This window comes from Poromitra crassiceps (assembly GCF_964638095.1).
Source record: "Poromitra crassiceps genome assembly, chromosome: 27".
In the NCBI taxonomy this organism is placed as follows: Eukaryota; Metazoa; Chordata; class Actinopteri; order Beryciformes; family Melamphaidae; genus Poromitra; species Poromitra crassiceps.
The window spans coordinates 5,438,386-5,459,900 of NC_139650.1; the positions used below are offsets into that span (position 1 = coordinate 5,438,386).

Consider the following 21,515-nt stretch of genomic DNA (forward strand, 5'->3'; position numbering starts at 1 on the left):
TGTCAGTCTTTACCTAGAGCCAGACTATGTATTATGTCAGTCTTTACCTAGAGCAGACTATGTATTATGTCAGTCTTTACCTAGAGCCAGACTATGTATTATGTCAGTCTTTACCTAGAGACAGACTATGTATTATGTCAGTCTTTACCTAGAGCCAGACTATGTATTATGTCAGTCTTTACCTAGAGCCAGACTATGTATTATGTCAGTCTTTACCTAGAGCTACTATGTATTATCTCTGCTTCAGATCAATTGGCTAATGTTAGTGTATTTTCAGTAATTGCCTAAATGGGGGCGTCTGGGTAGTGTCGAGGTAAAAGCACTCAGCTCCCACCAGAGATGGGAAGTAACTAAGTACAAATACTTTGTTACTGTACTTAAGTAGGATTTTCGGGTATCTGTACTTTACTAAGTATTTACTTTTCTGACAACTTTTACTTTTACTCCCTACATTTGAAAACACATATCTGTACTTTCTACTTACATTTTAGAAACGGGCTAGTTACTTTAGCCCAAACATATGGCCCGGGGGCCAGAACCAGCCCACCAAAGGGTCCAATCCAAGGATGACTTTGCAAAGTGTGAAAATTGCACACTTCAATCCAATATGATGCACTATGCAAAGTTGCATATTAAGTAGCCTATTCATGTTTTCTCTTTTCACTAATCACTAATAGTAAAATAATTAATTTTCGTAACCCTCGACTATAGAGAATTGCACAGTTGCCGTCAATTGTAATGCATAGACAGTAGATTTGATAGTTTGTTTTATGGTGAGATAACCCTATGTGAAAACATGTTCTTAAAATCTATCTGTGTTACACTCAAAGAAATGGGGACAATTTGGAGGTTGTGTCATTTATAGGTTATTATGGATTTTCTTTTTCTGGCCCACCTGAGACCAAATTACTAAACTAAACTGAACTAAAAATGAGTTTGACAGCCCTGCTTTAGCCTGACGTAACGTCTGTCTGTCTGCTTTAGCCTGACGTAACGTCTGTCTGTCTGCTTTAGCCTGACGTAACGTCTGTCTGTCTGCTTTAGCCTGACGTAACGTCTGTCTGTCTGCTTTAGCCTGACGTAACGTCTGTCTGTCTGCTTTAGCCTGACGTAACGTCTGTCTGTCTGCTTTAGCCTGACGTAACGTCTGTCTGTCTGCTTTAGCCTGACGTAACGTCTGTCTGTCTGCTTTAGCCTGACGTAACGTCTGTCTGTCTGCTTTAGCCTGACGTAACGTCTGTCTGTCTGCTTTAGCCTGACGTAACGTCTGTCTGTCTGCTTTAGCCTGACGTAACGTCTGTCTGTCTGTCTGCTTTAGCCTGACGTAACGTCTGTCTGTCTGTCTGCTTTAGCCTGACGTAACGTCTGTCTGTCTGCTTTAGCCTGACGTAACGTCTGTCTGTCTGCTTTAGCCTGACGTAACGTCTGTCTGTCTGCTTTAGCCTGACGTAACGTCTGTCTGTCTGCTTTAGCCTGACGTAACGTCTGTCTGTCTGCTTTAGCCTGACGTAACGTCTGTCTGTCTGCTTTAGCCTGACGTAACGTCTGTCTGTCTGCTTTAGCCTGACGTAACGTCTGTCTGTCTGTCTGTCTCATCTCACGCTCTCCCTCCCAGCTTTCACGCATCATATGCACCTTTTTTGTGGGGAAAAACATCTCACACAAATTATTAATAAAAGTATAGTCTTTTTATACATCTGAAATGTTTGGAGGGGATCTTCTAAGTTTAATAGTCTTCGAATCCTACTCCTCCTGTATAATTTGAGGCGTGCCTGTCTGTGTTTCTGTGTGTCTGTCCGGAGTTGCAAGATGTGCTGTTGCTCCGATGGCCTCCAAGATTTGCCAAAACACTTTTCAGGGGTCTGGCATGAATCTGGTGCGGAAGGGGGGGTCCACGGGGGGGTGCACCCCCCAAAAAAAATAAAAAATAGGCGAAACCTAGTATATGTCAGCAGGCAGCATGTGTGTTACCCTACTATTTCAGAGGCTGTAGTGGACTAAAATGTGTTATTTTCACCTATTCTATGCTATTCTATTTTAAACATGTAAATAGGAGGGGAGCACTTCGTGTGGTCACCCAGGCCCGACTGTATGTAACTTCATTTATTATAAATAGCCTAATTGTGAGAGTGGGACCCTTTTTTCCCACTTGAGCACGTGCCCCCCAAAATGTCACTGACTCCCTATAACACAAGTGACGAAGGATTTTGTGCTCCACCAAAACTGACCTGAAGGATGGTACATGTATTTATTTTCACTTCCTAGATTTAGTTCTTCAGTGACCGTTTCAAACAAATCCAGGGCCAGAGGTTAAATAACATCAGCATACACCATCTGTAGCTAATCCTACTACTAGAATTGGAGAGCTGTGTGTCTGTGTGTGCTCAGGTTCATCGTCTCCAGAGTCCACACCCTACAATTGAGTGCGTGTAGCATGTGGAAATTCTCCTGATCTTAATATCTTTACCATGGTGACCTGGGTTCAGTTCCCGGCAGCGGAACTTCCGGCTTGGTCAGCGGTTCCTACAGACACAATTTGCGTTGTCTGTGGGTGCATGGGAAGCCAGTGGGGGATGAGATCTGGTTGCTGCACTAGCGCCTCCTCTGGTCGGTCGGGGCGCCTGTTCGGGGGGAAAGGGGAACGCGCTACTGTACATCCTTCCGGTGAAACTCCTCGCTCTCAGCGAAAAGACGCAACTGGCGACTGCACATGTATCAGAGGAAGCATGTGCTAGTCTACGGCTAGCAACGACGCAGGGGGGAATCGGCCAAGTACAATTGGGGAGGGGGAAAAAAAGATAAAAAAAAATAAGTAATTGCATAAATGCAGGCCATAGTATAGTATGACTGCTGTCTTTAGGTTAGGCCTACTTTACATTTCAGGGTTCCATTGAGAGAAAACTACCATCTCAGATACATTTAATCATAAATTACATGTTTTGTTTTGTTTTGTTTTCCTTTCCTTCTCTTTTCCTTCAGGCTAGAGGGGGAGAAACTCCTCTTGTCCTCTTGTGGCTAACAGTTAGCCGCGGCTAACTCGTACGCAAACACGAGCATGCTGAAAGACATATGAGCTGCTGGCACTGGTTGTCAGCCCAGAGAACATTCCAGAGGTGCTCTCTCACTCCAGCGCGGTCCCAAGGAAGTGTGGTTCCTCTGACCATCAGACACAGCAGGCGTGACCGCCTGGCAGGCGCTATATCGTCAATGTTATGAAAGTATATTGCAAATCTGACATCAACACTTAGTATGAGCGGCTAAAACTCTGAAGATGATTTCACTCCCAACGGCAGGGCTATATGAATTTCAGTTGGGATTCTCTGATGCTAGCTCTAGCAGTAAGTTTGCTAACTTGACCGCACTGCATCACATCCAATGACATCCTCTACTTGGGCCTTTCGGTGACAATGGTTGACTTTGGTAGAATATCCTCACTTTTTAAGCACCCCAAACGAATAGCTGTAAGCTGTCTTAATGCACTAAATGCATGTTGCAATATGTCACCATATTTGTAGATGCATCACCGTTCAGCAGTGCTTTCATAAACTCATAATATCAAGAGTTTGATTGGACGATACTAATGCGTAGAATATTGTCTTAATATCTTTTGAATGTTTTGGGGACAGCTTTGGTTAAAAGTGGTCACTGCTGGATGTCCAGTAGTGCAGCGGTAGATTCCCTGCCTACAACACGAAGGTCGCAGGTTCAAGCACTCTCTACTAGTCTCAACGCCAGACCCATGAGAGTTCTTACGCTGATACACTACTGTACGTTACTGCATGCTGCAGAGCTCTCTCTGGGTCTGGGACACTTTCCCTCAGAGGGCTGGTGTAGTATACGGAGCGCAGCGATTCAACGTAATATTTGAGTCTGGGGAGAGACTATAATCTCTCTACCGCTTAATCGGGCGTCCATAAAGGTACAACTGGCAGTGTCTGCGAGTGGGAAGCCGGATTAAGGGTATTGTGTTCTGGTCGCTGCACCAGTGCCTCCTTCGGTTGGTCGGATGTCTGTTTGGGGGGAGGGGAACTGGGGGGGAATAGCATGATCCTCCCACATGCTACGTTCTGCCGGTGAAACCCCTCACTGTCAGGTGAAAAGAAGCGGCTGGCGGCTGCACATGTATCAGAGGAAGCATGGTGCTAGTCTGCAACTCTCCCCAGATCGGCAGAGGGGGTGGAGCAACGGCCGGGACAACAGGGGGAATTGGCCAAGTACAATTGGGGAGAAAAATGAGGGGGGGGGGGGGGGTAAAGTGCTAGGCACTGGTCCAACATGCTGTAATAATAAAGACACTGGGGGACTTCCTATATTTCTTCTACCACCTTCTTCTTCTGCTTCTGCTGTTGTTGCTTCACCTTCTTCTTCTGCTGCTGTTTTTGCTTCTGTCGATTGAAAGCATACAACTTTTAGTTGTTTAGAACGACAAAAGCTGTCATGAACTCATCACAGTACCTCATACATGAACAAAATCCTACACATGACTTATTTGAACTGTCTGATCAAGCATTCCTCGTATTTTATATATAGTATATTATACCCAAATGTATTAAACATAACTCATTTTGCCCATGTCTGCTACAATCTTATGCCTGATCTGCCTCCAAACTGAATTCCTGACGGTCTCTCCACAGTTGCTGTGCTCCACTGTGCAGAAGGCTCTGTTTGAGGAGGAGGAGCGGGTGAGGACTCTCTCTCAGAAGGTGCGCTCCTTGGAGAAAGCCAATGGCCACCTGAGGGACAAGGTGAAGAACATGAAGCGTCTGCTGCGCCAGGCCAAACGAGAGACGACCAAGGAGCAGCAGACCCTCAGCCTCAAACAGCTGTATGACTCGGAGACGCCGCAAGCCCACCCAGACCAGGACACTACCCAGGACCAGAAGATCCCCCCGCTCAAAAAGGTCGTCTCCAAGAAGCTGAAAAACTAAATTTGGTAACACTTTCTATGAAGGTCATGTCTATAATGCATTATGAGCACATTCATCAAGACATTATAATGCATTTATAAGGCTTTATAAAACTCTTTATAAGTGTTTATAATCATGCATGACAACTTAATAACAAGGTTTATAAAGTATTATAAAACGGCTCTCTCAAATCAAGCAATCTGATTGGTTCACAGCCATTGTATAATTCCAGTAACCGAGTTCAATAACCCATGGCCATGGGTTATTGGTTGCCATGGCAACTCTCTTACTAAAAGGCAGCGCTGCGCTCGAGCCAAACAGCTTTCTCCTGATCTGCTGTATGGAGGGTCACTAGTCCTTCAAGTCTTTGTACAATGAGTCATTATGGACGCATGATGGCGCAACTCTCTTACTAAAAGTACCGCAAAAACAAAATGGCGGAGACAACTTTCAGATCCTTGTGAATCGATCTTCGCTTATAACTTTACTAATACTTCGCAGAAAATGATGTTTTGTACAAGAATAGACGCGGGCTAATGTCTTAACCCCTCTCTCGCGCGCCCTCACTCTTAACCCCGCATTTCTAAATAAGACGTAACGTTACTTGGTGTCCGCATACGGCTCTGGTGTCGGGCTATGCAAAACCTCTCAGCAAGCGCCAGGATTGGCCAATGTCGACTTCAGTCTCCAGAACGATCCAATCAAATCACCCGCACGTCTATCTTCTTGCTAGAGGTCCCGCCTTACAATAGTGTTTCAACTGACTCTATCAGAATAAAATGCCAGTCGGACTTATAGTGTTATTATTATTATATTATTATACTTGGAAACCGTTTTATAAAAGCAATATAGCACTCGAGCTGCGTGGTGTTGTGGAATATATCCCGCTGATAAGTTGTTATCCCACTCGGCCTGCGGCCTCGTGGGATAACAGCTGATCAGCGGGATATATTCACCACAACACACTTGCTCTCGTGATATATTGCTTAATTATAAGTGGTGGTCATAATGCATCATAAGTTCAGCATTCAGAATGCTTTATACCTCCATGCCAAAGTGACAACAGTGTTTGATAGAAGAATATTTTTTATTTTACACTTTACTTGCAGCCAGCAAATACTGCTCATAAGTCCTCTTAACTGTGATATAGTATCATACAACTGCTAATAACCTTATAGTGCTGTCATTTGACTTAAAGCTCACAAAGTGGTGCTACAGTATAGCTTATTATTGATGTTTATTATAATACATTATGTTCACCACTTATAATACTTTATCAACCTTGTTATAAGTTGCCATGCATGATTATAAATATTTATAAAGAGTTTTATGTGGCCGTATAATTGCATTATGTCTTATGACTGTGCTCATAATGCATTATAGACATGGCCTTCGTAGAAAGTGTTACCCTAAATTCTTGCCACACTTTTATTTATGCCAATTCACTCCCTACCTATCCAGCATCCATGACAGAGCAGACATCTGAAACGCTATGAGCAGTGGCGTGCCGTCCATTAGGCGAACTAGGCAAATGCTAAGGGCGCTTGAGCCGTTAGGGGCGCCAGAGAGGGTAAAAAAAAAAAAAAAAAATTTTTTTTTTTTTTTTTACAAATACTTTTTCATGATAATAGGCCTACTATTATTTTACAATAGTAGACAAAAATAAGAAGAACAACGTCTTAAGTCTTTAAATAATAGTGAAATCATTTTTCTAATTCTGGCTTTCTGGCTGCCCGGGCTGCAGCACTTTCACCATGGTCCCTAATCCATACCACCCCACCCCTGCACGGCCGCGCCCCCTTCTACCTGCTCGGAGCTTTTTCCCAGAGTGGGGGAAGGGAGCTGGAAGGTGGGTGCTGAGGGTGCTGCAGCACCCCCTGGTGGCAAGAAATGGATTTTCGAAATTGTTGGATTTGGCTGTCTTGTGTTTATACCACCAACAAGATGCATTAAAAAACAGTTTGTGCTTCCCAGCTCTAATCTTATTTCATACGCTCTCTCTTTTGTGTTTGATTTTCATCATAATCTGGTTTTCCATAATAATAATAATAAGTTCAGTGTTTATGCCTGTGTTTCTGTCTGTTGTAGTGTAAAACGACTAAAGGGAGAGCAGGTGCTTACATGAAAGTGAGTGAGAAGAGGAGAAGATAATGAATAATGACATCACAACAGTATAATCCTAATGTTAATTTAAAATTAAATATTCTTCTAAATATGGATGAAAGTCCAAAAAACGTAAAATTTTCTTCGCCGCTGCCCTCGCGGGCAGCACCGAGAGACCCTTCCTTACAGCACCCCCTACCTAAAAGTACTTCCAGCGCCACTGGGGAAGGGCGATTCTGAGCCTGCACTGCAGTGCTGGATTAGCTGCGATATAATTTTTATTATATTTTCTTTGGGGGAGGGGGGGGGGCACCAGCAAAAATCTTGCCTAGGGCACCAACTTGGTCAGGCACGCCACTGGCTATGAGAAGGGCCCGATGTGAAAAGCGGAGGCTAGAGACAGGTACTGCACAGTAATTGGAGTACTTGTAATTAATTACTTCCACTCCAATATTCAAAGAAATTCCAAGCAACTTCATCTGTGCAACTGAATTGGCCCACTTGGTTGCTTCCAAAAACAGTTACAAAGAAACCATTCATGCCTTTCTACTTCCTTATTCTCACTCCTTGGAACTATGGGTGCCCCTTCACAGCTTCACTTGTGCAATGTTGTGTCTCCAATTGAATAAAACCGAAAGATTAGCCTACTTGGGGGATGCAAAATTATGCATATTGGCTAGGGATGCACGATATAACGGCAATTATAACGGTATCCGCCGATATATCATATTCACATTGTTTTTCAGTATGTACAAAATGTGATTATTATAGAGACTTGTTTTTATATAGATCATATCGACATATAAATATATTGGTTATCGGTATCGGCCAAAATTTCCATATAAAGGCCGTAAATGGGCACACAGGGACCTGCAGTAAAATACAGGCTGTAAATGGGCACACAGGGACCTGCAGTAAAATAAAGGCTGTAAATGGGCACACAGGGACCTGCAGTAAAATACAGGCTGTAAATGGGCACACAGGGCCCTGCAGTGAAATAAAGGCTGTAAATGGGCACACAGGGCCCTGCAGTAAAATACAGGCTGTAAATGGGCACACAGGGCCCTGCAGTAAAATACAGGCTGTAAATGGGCACACAGGACCCTGCAGTGAAATAAAGGCTGTAAATGGGCACACAGGGCCCTGCAGTAAAATACAGGCTGTAAATGGGCACACAGGGCCCTGCAGTGAAATACAGGCTGTAAATGGGCACACAGGACCCTGCAGTGAAATAAAGGCTGTAAATGGGCACACAGGGCCCTGCAGTAAAATACAGGCTGTAAATGGGCACACAGGGCCCTGCAGTAAAATACAGGCTGTAAATGGGCACACAGGACCCTGCAGTGAAATAAAGGCTGTAAATGGGCACACAGGGCCCTGCAGTAAAATACAGGCTGTAAATGGGCACACAGGACCCTGCAGTGAAATAAAGGCTGTAAATGGGCACACAGGACCCTGCAGTGAAATAAAGGCTGTAAATGGGCACACAGGACCCTGCAGTAAAATACAGGCTGTAAATGGGCACACAGGGCCCTGCAGTGAAATAAAGGCTGTAAATGGGCACACAGGGCCCTGCAGTGAAATAAAGGCTGTAAATGGGCACACAGGACCCTGCAGTGAAATAAAGGCTGTAAATGGGCACACAGGACCCTGCAGTGAAATAAAGGCTGTAAATGGGCACACAGGGCCCTGCAGTGAAATAAAGGCTGTAAATGGGCACACAGGACCCTGCAGTGAAATAAAGGCTGTAAATGGGCACACAGGGCCCTGCAGTGAAATATAGGCTGTAAATGGGCACACAGGACCCTGCAGTGAAATAAAGGCTGTAAATGGGCACACAGGGACCTGCAGTGAAATAAAGGCTGTAAATGGGCACACAGGGCCCTGCAGTGAAATAAAGGCTGTAAATGGGCACACAGGGACCTGCAGTGAAATAAAGGCTGTAAATGGGCACACAGGGACCTGCAGTGAAATAAAGGCTGTAAATGGGCACACAGGGCCCTGCAGTGATCTTGATCTAAAGCTTATTGACCATACTCTATCTCCTCTCACATTTGGGGCACTTGTCTTAATTGCACCCCATCATTCCAGTGTATGCTTTCTTAAAGGAACACTCCGCCCATTTTCAACCAGCTTTGTATCATTAGAACATCAGTAGTATATCAGAAAACTGTAAACGGTTTTGAAGTCTGTCATTTAATTTGACAGTTATTGAGTGTTAAAGTGTGGACCAGTGACATCACTGGTCCACACTAACTCAAATTAATAACTGTCAAACTAGATGAATGATGCATAGTTTGACAGTTATTGAGAGTTGATTTGAGTTAATGAGTTATTAATTTGAGTTAGTGTGGATCAGTGATGTCACTGGTCCACACTTTAACACTCAATAACTGTCAAATTAAATGACAGACTTCAAAACAGTTTACAGTTTTCTGATATACTACTGATGTTCTAATGATACAAAGCTGGTTGAAAATGGGCGGAGTGTTCCTTTAAAGGGGCTTTACACTGTTGATGTTGCCTGTCTCAACCCTCCACTTTTACATCTGCCCCTCAGTGAAATGAAATGAAGGAAGGAAGTACAAGATAGAACTCATAGCCGTCAGATGGAGTCATGCACTATTGGGAAAAGATGTGAACGATGTTAAAGTATTGGAAATGTAATACCACTTTTTAAAGAAATTGTTGTTCTCTTCTTCTGTGCTGGACACATTATACATTGTATTAGAATTGATTGACATTCCTAGTTTGAGATGTATTCTCAGCAAAATCTTCGAAATCAGTCACATTTGATTTGGACATGGTGATGTGAACATGTTCCGGCTTCAAACCGATCAGAATTGCATATAGGTTGAATTTAATTGATAACAACTTTGCCTGCTTGAATTTCACTCTGGGCGAATTATATTTCTGTCAATAGGGGGATTAGTGCTACACACACACATGCACGCACACGCACACACACAAAGACAGAGACAGCATAGGTAACACTGAAATGTAATTATTAGGGTAAATAATTAAAATATAAAACATTTTTAAAGTAACGCAAGTGTACTTTTACTTGAGTGCTTTTAAATCAGCCACTTTTTTTTACTCTTACTTGAGTAATTTCCTGGGATATAACTTTTACTTGTACTCGAGTAAATTTTCACTCAAGTAACAATACTTGTACTTGAGTAGGATTCGTCAGTACTCTTTCCACCTCTGCACAAGGCTTAGTCGCGTTATAGTGCGTAAACAACTCTCCAATAATAAAAGTAATATCATAGAATTAAAGATTTTTTCACGCAATATTCAGAATGGGGACCAGAGAGCAGGCTAAGAAACAGGTCAAACTGCCAATCGTAGTTTGCAACATGTTTAACATTTTGTGCAAAGCAACCTCTTTCAGCCACAAAGTGCTGCTGATTTACAGTGAATTGGCGAAGGGTTATGAAACATACCTCAATTTCCCCCTATGCCTACAGTACACTTCATAAACACATAAAAACAGGTATATTTTAAGATGATTACTGTAGTTACTGTAAGGTTTAATTGGACTATGCCCACAGGGTTAGTATTAGCATTATAGTTTGAGAAGGAACATTGCTTTGCTTGTAAATATATTGTGTGTGTGTGTGTGCGTGCGCGCGTGCATGCATGTGTGCGCGCGTGCGTGCGTGTGTGTGTGTGTGTGTGTGTGCGCATGTGTGTGTCAAGGGGACACATGAACTATAACTGCAAGGTGTGAAATACAGCACTTAAGTGCTTTAAATCCTTAAAAAAAATATGGGTTAATTTGTGGCACTCAAAACAGTTGGGACCACAAGACCCTTATGACCATATAAAGACATGTGTGTGGTACCAATGGAAATGGTGCTTTTTTCTTTTCATATGAACCTAGTTACGGAGACTGTGTTCTGAGGTAGAGGCTGGTACAGGGTGTGGGATGTCACATCTTGCACGGGGCTCCAAATTCTTCACTACCTTCCTCACTGAAGCAATTACGTTGTTTGTAGAAGTCCAGCTGTTTTTCATTACTTGTTTAATCTCGTTATACCCAGGAAACTCTATCCCAAACGTGTAGTGATTCTTTAGACCCGCAGGGAACTTGGTCCCAAAAGTGTATAGTGATTCTTTAAACCCAGGGAACTTGGTCCCTAAAGTGTAGTGGTATTTGTACACGTCCTGCTTTTTTTGCAAATAGTTTCATACACGTTGTACTGAATGAAAGTGTTGTTTTTCTTTTTGAAAAGAGGGTGCTGAGCGCTCGTCAAGTACAACCGCTGGCCAGTGAGCCTGGCTCGGTACAGGATTGGGTCCAGTGAGCCTGGCTCGGTACAGGATTGGGTCCAGTGAGCCTGGCTCGGTACAGGATTGGGTCATTTCTGTGTCAGAAATGAAAGTTTGCTTTTTATTATAAATTCTGTATTTGGCTTTCATTATTATTTTTGCTTTCTTTCAAGCAATAAATATCTGGTTTTGCTTTGGCCATAGTATCATTTATTTTATTTTATTTTATTTTTACAAATAAACTTTTACATAACTTTCTATGCAGTTGTTTTTTTATTTTTGTGTGTCTCTGGTCTCGACATGGAAGTGTTGAGCTGATCATGATTACAGTATCCAAACATTTAATGAAGACTAGCTGTTCCAGTTGATTTTGGTGGCTGCCTGGGGCAGGAGTGCCGTGCAGAACATACCAGGAAGGAAAGAACAGTTAGTGTAACTATTTCAAGAAAAAAACACAATAAATCTGCAGATGATCGCTTTCTTGAAAGGTACAAAACAGCCTGATATGCAGACATGATAAGCGCTTAAAGCCAGGGAGCCTTCAACACAAAGCTCAAATAAAATGACTTCCATGCTATGCAGAGCTATGAAAAGCCTCCTCTACGCAGTGCCACTTGTGGTGTAAAATACGAGGGAGAAAATCAATGATGTTTCCCAGTTGAAATCCACGGGCTTTGCTATTTAGACGTCTGAACAGCTTATGTTTCTTTACTCCCAAAGCCCCGTGTCACATTGTGTTTACCAGCCAGTCAGTTACACAAAAGCATTTGAAACGGTTTTCATATAAACTAGAATCTAGATCGATGTCTGATACAAAGGGAAAGTGAAATAAAGTGACTTTCCAAACCACAAACAGGAGGTTTCCTGCGTCCCGTGCGCGATAGTTTGTGGTGATAAATGCTTTTCTGGCATTTACGATATATCTTCGGCGTGCAATGCTAATAAATCAAACTGTTCAGAAAGCTGGTGCGAATTCAAAAGCAACATTAGACCTATAAATAAACCGGCCATATTTTGACCTCTTCTTGAGCTCCCGCTCAGCTCGGACATATCCAGAGCGAGAACAGGGCCATTTTGAGATGTGAAATCATCTTGGCAGACTCAATTTTCAACACAATTTCCAGGACGGAACCAAATTTCTTCCATATGGCTCCGTCGCTCATAAAACAAGAGGGAATAATCGACACGGGTTTTGCATGGCAAAGGCAGAAACAGAACGTGTGCACATTACCAAACATGTCAGTAACACTTTCGCCTGTATACAAAACATTGCTAATTATGCTAAATACTGCACAACAGGATATGAGGAGGACATTTATAACAAGTTCTCGTTTGACCTCTCTCGTAAGCGTTGCAGGGTGTAGGCCTATCTCCCTGGTCCTCCGCTCTTCTCCTCCTTGTCTCTTTTCTTCTCCCTCTGAAACGTTACGTTCACATCAGACAACCTTGCCTGCAGCCAACTGTCAAAATCCCATGGACCCGGGCCAAAGATGATATACACACACTGCCTTCTCAACATAAACCAACGGTGCACAGCCAAGCTGCAAAACAGATGTCAGACAATACGACTGCACTAGTGGTGGTCTTTTTCGACACGATCTGGCCTATCTACTGTTTATTGATCTCGCTTTGTTTGACTGTATGTTGTTGAATGTTGCTGCTTCCTCTGGCTGCTCTCCCTTGTTGTATTGATGATATCGACCGTTTAATACAGTGCCTGCTATCTAGTCCCTGTGTGCAGTGGAAGAGGAACTAGAAACCCTCAAGAAATGGTTCGACATCAACAAACTATCACTGAATCTAGACAAAACAAAATACATTATATTTGGCAATAGGAAAATCAATAGACCGGTCAAACTATCCATAACAGGTGTTGAAATTGAACAAGTCCACGAACACAAATTCTTAGGAACCATTATAGACAATAGACTCAGCTGGAAACCACACATAAAGAGAACATAAGAACAAAAATTTCAAAAACAATTGCAATACTACACAAAATGAAATATATAGTGAACATTAACTCGCTGTACCTTCTGTACTGCTCCCTCATACTTCCATACATAACATATTGTGTGGAAGTATGGGGGAACACATATAAAACTACCGTCAAACCGATCTACATCCTGCAAAAGAAAGCCATCAGAATTGTAAATCGAAGTGATTACCTTGCACCAACCAATCCACTCTTCATCGGTACAAATGCACTAAAAGTAGAAGATCTGGTCAACACACTGCTGTAATAATCTATAAGGCACATAACAACCTGCTTCCACCTTGCATACAGGAGCTGTTCACAGTCAGAGACTCGCTATATGCACTCAGGGGAACTTGTCTTTTTAAGATATCCATGGCAGGGACCAACACTAAAGGCAAATGCACATCTGTAAATGGAGTACACTTATGGAACAACATCGACAAAGAATTAAAAACATGCACTTCAGTCACCAAATTTAAAAAGATGTTTAAAACTCAGCTACTCAATAAATATAAAACATTATGATAAACAAATCCAACCACCAATAAAATCGAAGATAAGATTGTATAATGATTAACCAAAACCAAATAAAATAAACAAGGACCAATGCATTTGTTACTAACCTGTAACAACTGCATTGACTTGTCTAATATGGTGTATATATGGTATATTGAATTATATGTATATATATATATATATGTAGAAATTAATGTATATATGTATGTATTATATACGAACACGATCACTTGTAAATTTCTTGTCTGCAGTTTAGTTAAATACCATGATTGAAACTGCGTTAACATGTTTTGTTTTTGTAATTTTCTTTTATTTACATAGAGGCAAAATAAGCTGCGGCTTCAGCCTACACCTTTTCGGCCCTTCTTGCCACAACTCATTGTATGTGTGTATTGTCATGTTTTGTTGAATGGACCGAAATAAACCAACTAACTAACTAGTCTAGCAGTAGCCAGCCGTAGATAGATATCTACGTGTGGTGCACAACTCTTACAAAGTGGTTAAGGACCACCCCCTAAGACCAAAAAAAAGAAACGTGACAGGCATATGAATCGACCAACCAAAGACAGCGTGACCCAACCCGTGGGGCGGTACCCCCATGGGCGGTATATTTTGAACGCATTGCACCAGTGCACGCAGAGAGCCGGACTTCCGTAACAGCCCAGCCAATCAGATTTCTCCAGGGAATTTCTCCTGGCAAAATCCGGAAATGCCGACTCGTGATTCCGACCCTCCGTCGCTGGAAGCGTGCGGATGTAAGATGTTGGGTCTGATCACATAAGACTACCTGCTATCCATCTGTCCAGTCAGGTTTGTTTTATTCATTTGTTCAGTTTTCCTAAGGAAGCTGCAGTGAGTCATAGCAGTGTTTTGGGAGTAGTTAACCATATTGCATGCAAATTCCTCGCACGCCGACTGACTCTTTTTTATTTTTGGCCCAGGATACACTTCTGTTTTGGGATTTGCTCCAACAAATGTGCCCTGGAGGTTCACAGATTTTTTTTTTGTTACCAGTCCATGGAAAAAGGGTGTGCAAAAAGGATTTCCTGGTCATGTGATGTGATATTTTCCCCCTTACCAAATCAAAGACCCCCAAGCAAACGGTAATAGCCAAAATGGATTTTATATTACTGCCTTTTAGTAAAATTTAGACAATTAATTGTTGCCAATTGGCAGCACTATGCAATAGGGTGCTTAATAGTTCAACTTCAATTACAATTATTTGCAGTAGTTGGGTGGTAGTTGAACTACATTCAAATCTCAGTAGCTTTTCAGTAGTCAAGTCAAGTCAAGTTTATTTATATAGCCCTAATTCACAAGCATGTCTCAGAGGGCTTCACAGAAAGTATGTCTAGCTAATTCTAGCTAACACACAGTAACAAGAATATACAGAATAAAGATAACATTTGAACAATTGATAATATAGAAAATATAGGAATGAGGGGAGAGCAGAGGAGAGCGCAGGAGAAGGGAGAATAGCAGGGGGAATGTGAGAGAGTGATGGGGTGGGGAGGGTATAGGAGGTGGGGAGGAGCAAGAGGAGAGAGCAGGAGAGGGGAAGGGAGGGGAGGTGTGGGGGAGAAGAGAGCAGGGGGAGGGAGGAGGTGGGGAGAGAATGAGCAATATAGACGGAGGAGAGGGGGGAGGTGGGGAGAAGATAGGAATGTGGAGGAGGAGAGAAGGAGAGATGGGGGTGCAGGGGAGGGAGAGCCAGGGTAGAGAAGCAGGGGGAGCGTCCCACATCCCCCCCCCCCCCCCCAGAGAGGACAGAGAGGAGGAGAGAACAGAGAAGGAGAGGTGGGAGGGTGCAGGGGAAGGAGTGCAGGGGGAGAGGAGGAGAGAACAGAGAAGGAGAGGTGGGAGGGTGCAGGGGGAACGCGGGAGGAGGAGGCGGGGGAGGGAACAGACCTCTCCGCCCCCTCCTCCCCCCCCCCCCCCCCGAGAGGACAGAGGGGAGGAGAGAGCAGAGAAGGAGAGGTGGGGGGGTGCAGGGGAAGGAGTGCAGGGGGAATGTGAGAGAGGGGAGAGGACAGGGAGGAGGAGAGAACAGAGAAGGAGAGGTGGGAGGGTGCAGGGGAGGGAGAGCAGGGGGAACGTGGGAAGGGGCGGCGGGGGAGGGAAGAGCATGGAAGGAGAGGGTGCGGGGGGGGAGTGGGAAATGTGGGAGAGTGGGGAACAGGAAGGGGAAGAAGGGAAAGGAGCGGGGGAAAGAGAAAGAGAGGGGGGGGGGGAAGATCAGACAACTGACTACTCTAAGCATTAACCAGAGCTAACTGGGACATAGTATCTAGCTAGTCTACAGCCTAATCTGGCCTATCCTACTCTGCTCTAGTCTGATCTTTGCCTGAACACTAACAGGTCAGCCTTAGGCTGTAACTAATCTATCGCCTACCTAAACTGTTCTAAACCAACCGGCAGCCCTCGACCAGTGATGAAGAACCAGTAGGCCTTAACTATATTTTGCATCATGTAGTTTAGGTCGTTAGTTACAAACTACATATTCATAGTATTCTCATGTGTTTTTTGCCATGCAATATGGCACAATGCCACAGCTCATTGACCATGGTTGTCACCTGCTATCTATAATTCCAGATCTGTCTGTATGTGTGTCAGTTTGTATCTTGTCCGTCGCATTATCTCAAGAACCATTTGTCGGATCGACTTCAAACTCGGAGTGTGCTTAGGCGGAACTAACGGCGTGCAGTCCCAAATTTCGAGCATGATGTGTGAATGGGGGAACAGGGAGGGAGGGGGACGGGCACTACACTAGTTTGATTAAAATCACCCGTGGTCCATTCATATCCACCATCTCGTAACTTTCTAACCTAGCTTGGTTCCATCTGTTTCTGCTGGTAATTACGGTGCTCAGCTCTGCATGTGGAAAGGCAATGTTTCCTTTTAAGCAGAATAGCCTCGCTCTTTGTTTTTTGAATTAGTCACCCCTGTTAGGCTATATCAAAAAAACATGGAAGACAAGCTCCTCAGTGACAGTCTTTGGCATAACAGCGTGCTTTCCCCGCATACTTTCATTCACAAGCAGCTTGGAGTGAGCCAGCGTTGACGTTTTTATGATGAATCATGAATATATCATTGTATTTCGGAATCTGCAATTCATCAGATCCATAAGGGATTTTAAAAATAGCCCAATTGATACCAACGTGGGCCAATAAGGAATTCTTGCGGTGCATGAAGAAAGTTTCGGAGGTTTCTATATCTCATTTTCTGCTCTCCCCACTGCAGTTTGCACTTTTATGCTCTCAGCTCTCCATGCCTGTCACCCGCTGGGGGATGGAGCTGGTCCAGTGTTGATATTACCCAACACCTTCTTGAGCACGCCTTGGGTTTGGGTGGAAATGTTTTCTCATCAAGTCTTAACGCTTGACCAGCTGGCATGCCGGCAAGGCGGAGGTGATTTTTCATCATTGCCTGTCTATGTCTGTTTCAATAAGGATGACTGATGTGTGTGTTTGCCCTCGGAGACCTCTACTGTTCCAGTCGAACAAAAATTACAATACCATACCGTCGCGCTCGGCCCGTCCTGTAACTGTCCAGTCTAACAAAAATCACAATACCATACCGTTGGTCTCGCCATGGACAAAGCTATCCCGTTCATTTTGGTCTCCCGTTTGGAGTGGATTCGTTGGCCGTCACCATCTTGATTCTTCATCAGCAGAGTGGGAGGGAATGGGTTGAGTCCTCACCTCACGTGAGATGGGCGTCTGCCTGCTATTGGTCCGTGATCGGCAAGCTGCGTGATCACTGGACAGGCGACCTGTCAATCACCCCCTTTTCTATCGTCTATTTTACTCCAAACGGGCGAGTTTGGATACCATACTGTCGCGCTCGGCCCGTACGTACTGTAACTGAATTCAAAATGGTAAATGGCCTGCATTTATATAGCGCTTTTATCCAAAGCGCTTTACAGTCAGTAGGTAGGCCTACATTCACCCATTCACACACCGATGGCGGCAGGCTACCACGCAGGGTGCTGGCACACCATCGGGAGCAATTTGGGGTTCAGTGTCTTGCCCAAGGACACTTCGACACGCAGACTGGAGGAGCCGGGAATCGAACCGCCGACCTCTTTTATCCAAAGCGATTAGTGGACGACCCGCTCTACCTCCTGAGCTACTACAGCCGCCCCAAAAGCCTGTGGAGGGACATAAATCAACGGGTGTCTTGGCAAGCCAGACACTTTGAGCTCACTATCTTACTTTATGGGGTGTCACACACAGGTGCTTTGTAATAACCATAATAAGACTGGAGGAAACCATGGGCCTGGCTATGCCATTCAATAAGGCTGCGGTTCAGCAGCTGAGAATTTTGGTTTCAAGCATCTCGCTGTGGGAAATAACTGTTCATGTTCAAACATATGTGTATATGCATTGGGAGCAGTGTTGGGAAAGTTACTGAAAATTGGTAATTAGTTACAGTTACTAGTTACTTCTCTCAAAAGGTAATTTAATTACTTTAAAGTTACCAGTTACTTTTCAAAGTAATTAGTTACTAGGGAAAGTAACTTTTGCGTTACTTTTAAAAGTCTGCTTTGATTGTTATTAATGCACACATTATGTTAGTGTTGCTGTGCCACAGTGTGGCATTGAACATTCGCTTATTGGGGAGGCTTATAGCCTATCAAGGTCATTAGCCTCTGGGGCTCTGGCTGCAGCTCTCTCCCCGGACTAGGTCTGAGGATCAGAAACTGGGTAATCCTCTGAAGTTGTCCGTTATTTTCATGTCCTAAAGTAACTAGTAACTAGCCCAGTTACTATTTTAGTAACTGTAACTGAGTTACTGAATTTGAAAAAGTAATTAGTTCGATTACTAGTTACTGAAAAAAGTAGTTAAGTTACAGTAACGAGTTACTTAGTAACTAGTTACTCCCAACACTGATTGGGAGCAAGCCTGGTTCCAGAACAAAATTACCTAGGGTATGCATGTGAATTTAGCGGGGGTGCATGATGATGAGTAGCAGCAGGGCAGGCTGTACAGTGTAGTAGGTGTTACGGGTCCCCGAAGAACAGATGAGGTCAAGTTTACAAAAATGGTTGCTATAGTAGAACATCACACATGAATACAATTGGGCTCATTGAATCCACAAGAGTCACAGCTTTCCAGTCATACCCAATTTAAGCAAGTCCAAGACTGTTGCAGAAATATTCAAATGGAATAGGTGAGAATAATACATTTATACCGCATGCAAAAAAAACAGCTTTTTTGTGTGTGCCAAAAACGGCATGGGATTAGCATAAAGTGGGCATGTCTGTAAGGCATGCCCAACTTTAGGCTTCACGCTTTTTAGGCTTCGCGCTGAAACGCGTCCGTTGCGTTTGCTGGCTGGATGCCTTACTGTATGTCTGAGGTCTAAGGGGGGTCAAAGTGGCCAATTTTCACTCTAGCTGTAAAAACGAGCCTGCTACAGCCTTGTGTCACTTTGCGGTGGGGAAGGGGGGGGGGGTGTGTTGGTGCATGCTCTTGCACCCCCATATTACCGGGCCTGATTGGGGGTAGGGTGGGGTGGATCCCCTGGGTGTGGTTACATGATGTAAATGACAGCATGTGTTTTTCTTCCTCCTTTGATCTCTGGAGCTGTGGTTTGTTACACCGTGGGAAAGCCTAGTCTTCCTTCATCGTTAGCATTTGGCTAAAGGTAAAGTGATGTTGTTACCTCCACTTAACCCCCTCCCCCCCTCCCCCCTCCTTTGTTCTGCCCTCCACCCCCCTCACCCCCACCCCCCCTCCCCCCTCACCCCCCTCACCCCCCTCACCCCCCTCCTCCTGTAATTACAGTATGTTTTCCTCCTCTCGGTTTGCTGACAAAGTCTGCAAGACAAGCGGCAGGAATGCGACTTCATGTGTTTGCTGTTAGCGGGTGCTGCAAAACCGGTGTTTTTAGGTCTATTGGTCGGACTGGGGGAAATTAAATTTACGTCCCCCTATTTTCCACCCCTGGGTGTTTATAGTGCTCTTGAGTGATTGTTGGGGGGGTTTGTTTTCGCTGCACCACTCTGTGCTGCTGTGAGGGTTTCTCACATAGTTTTGCGAGAAGAACATCAGACTGATGACTGTTGTGCTTTTCAAAACCCACCATCAACCTCCCGTGTGGATGCATGCTTTTGTGGAATAGGGTTTTTGGGTCCATCTCAGGTCTAATGTGTGAGTGGGTTTTATGCTGGACGGAGTGGATGGAGAGTTGAAGTTCCGGCGGCTGAGTCAACGCCAACTGGTGGTGAGGTTGGGACGGTGGAATTGACTGGGAGAGCGGAGGCTGAGCAGGGGCTGGCAAGAAGAAGCTAGGGGATGCTTGTGTGGCAGTGGTGGAGGTATCAACAACAGCATTCGTCAGCAGATAGCCGCAGCATCTCCTTGTTTCTGAGACAGCCTGCCAGACAGTGTTCTTGAGTCACCAAAGAAGAATCTGAGTCAAGTCCCCCTTACCGAGTCTGAGTCTGAGTCTGGAGTTGCTGAAGATGAGCGTGAATTCAAGATTCAAGATTTTTATTGTCACTTCGTAGTACAAGTATCACGTGTGACATTCTTGTGCTGTAGGCTCCGTTACAACATAGTGCAAATCACAGTATAACAAAAACAAAAACAGCAAATAGCAAAAACAGGGCATATAGATGCAGTAAAACAAGAGAACAACAAGCAATAACAGTAAACTTTTCCTTTTCTTTTCTAGCGTAGACACCTAGAAAACATGATTAAACATTCTGTTTGCACAGGTGCAAATAACATAGGCATAATTATCATAATGGTAGCAGCTGCTACATGATTGTTTATTTGTGTGTGTTAAGGAGTCTCGTGGCCTGCGGGAAGAAACTGTCCCTCAGGCGATTTGTACGTGCTTTTGCGACCCTGTATCTCCTCCCTGAGGGTAACAGGGAGGACAGGCTGTTGTGGGGGTGGTATGTGTCCTTGATGATCTTCAGGGACCTCCTGAGGCACCGCTGATTGTACAGTTCCTGCAGTTCTGGTAGCTCACAAACTGTTACGTGCTGGGCCGCGCGCCTCACTCTTCTTAGCGCCCTGCGGTCCATGGTGGTACAGTTCCCATACCAGGTGGTGAAGCAGCCAGTCAGCAGGCTTTCAATGGTGCCTCTGTAGAAGTCCCTGAGGATTTTTGGCCTTAGCCCAAATTTCTTCAGGCGTCTGAGTCTGTGTAGTCGCTGTTGGGCCTTTTTGACAACAGTGGCGGTGTGGCTGGCCCATGTCAGGTCCTGGTGGATGTTGACTCCCAGGTACTTGAAGCTGTCCACCTTTTCGACCACTGTGCCATTGATGTGATTGGTGGGGGTGCGCCCCCCCCCCCCTCCTGTAGTCTACAATGATCTCCTTGGTCTTGGAGACCACATGTAGGTGGAACACACGTGCCTGCCCTTGCACGAAATTGAATAATGTCACAGTATTAATTTAGCTATCAATATCTTATGCTAGATTATTAGAGCCTATTACAAAAAACATTAACCAAAAAAAAACAGTCTTTATCAATTAACAAGTCTGAGTCCCCGTCTCCAACTCCTGACTCTGGGTCTGTCTGAATGCATATCCTCGAGTCCAAGTCAGAGTCCGAGTCATCAGTGGTCAAGTCCAAGTCATGGGTGCTGCATGGGACTACAACACTGATAGCAGGTTTGTCAGCGCAGACAGTGTGAAACAGACTCATAGGTTTTCTCTTGGTGTTACAGGTGCAGTGAACGCTTTGGAAGTTCTAGTTGCCATGAGCCACTGGGCAT

At 44.3% G+C, this 21,515-nt stretch overlaps 1 protein-coding gene across 1 annotated transcript in view; it reads left to right on the forward strand.

The window, feature by feature from the left end:
• ccdc3b (coiled-coil domain containing 3b) overlaps window positions 1-11,543 on the forward strand; it is a 29,899-nt gene extending 18,356 nt beyond the window's left edge. Inside the window, exon 3 of the mRNA XM_083661900.1 lies at window positions 4,635-11,543. Within this exon, the coding sequence (XP_083518026.1) occupies window positions 4,635-4,928 (294 nt within the window). The 3' untranslated portion in view covers window positions 4,929-11,543. The remainder of the gene's footprint in view (window positions 1-4,634) is intronic.
• The last annotated feature ends 9,972 nt before the right edge of the window (window positions 11,544-21,515 follow it).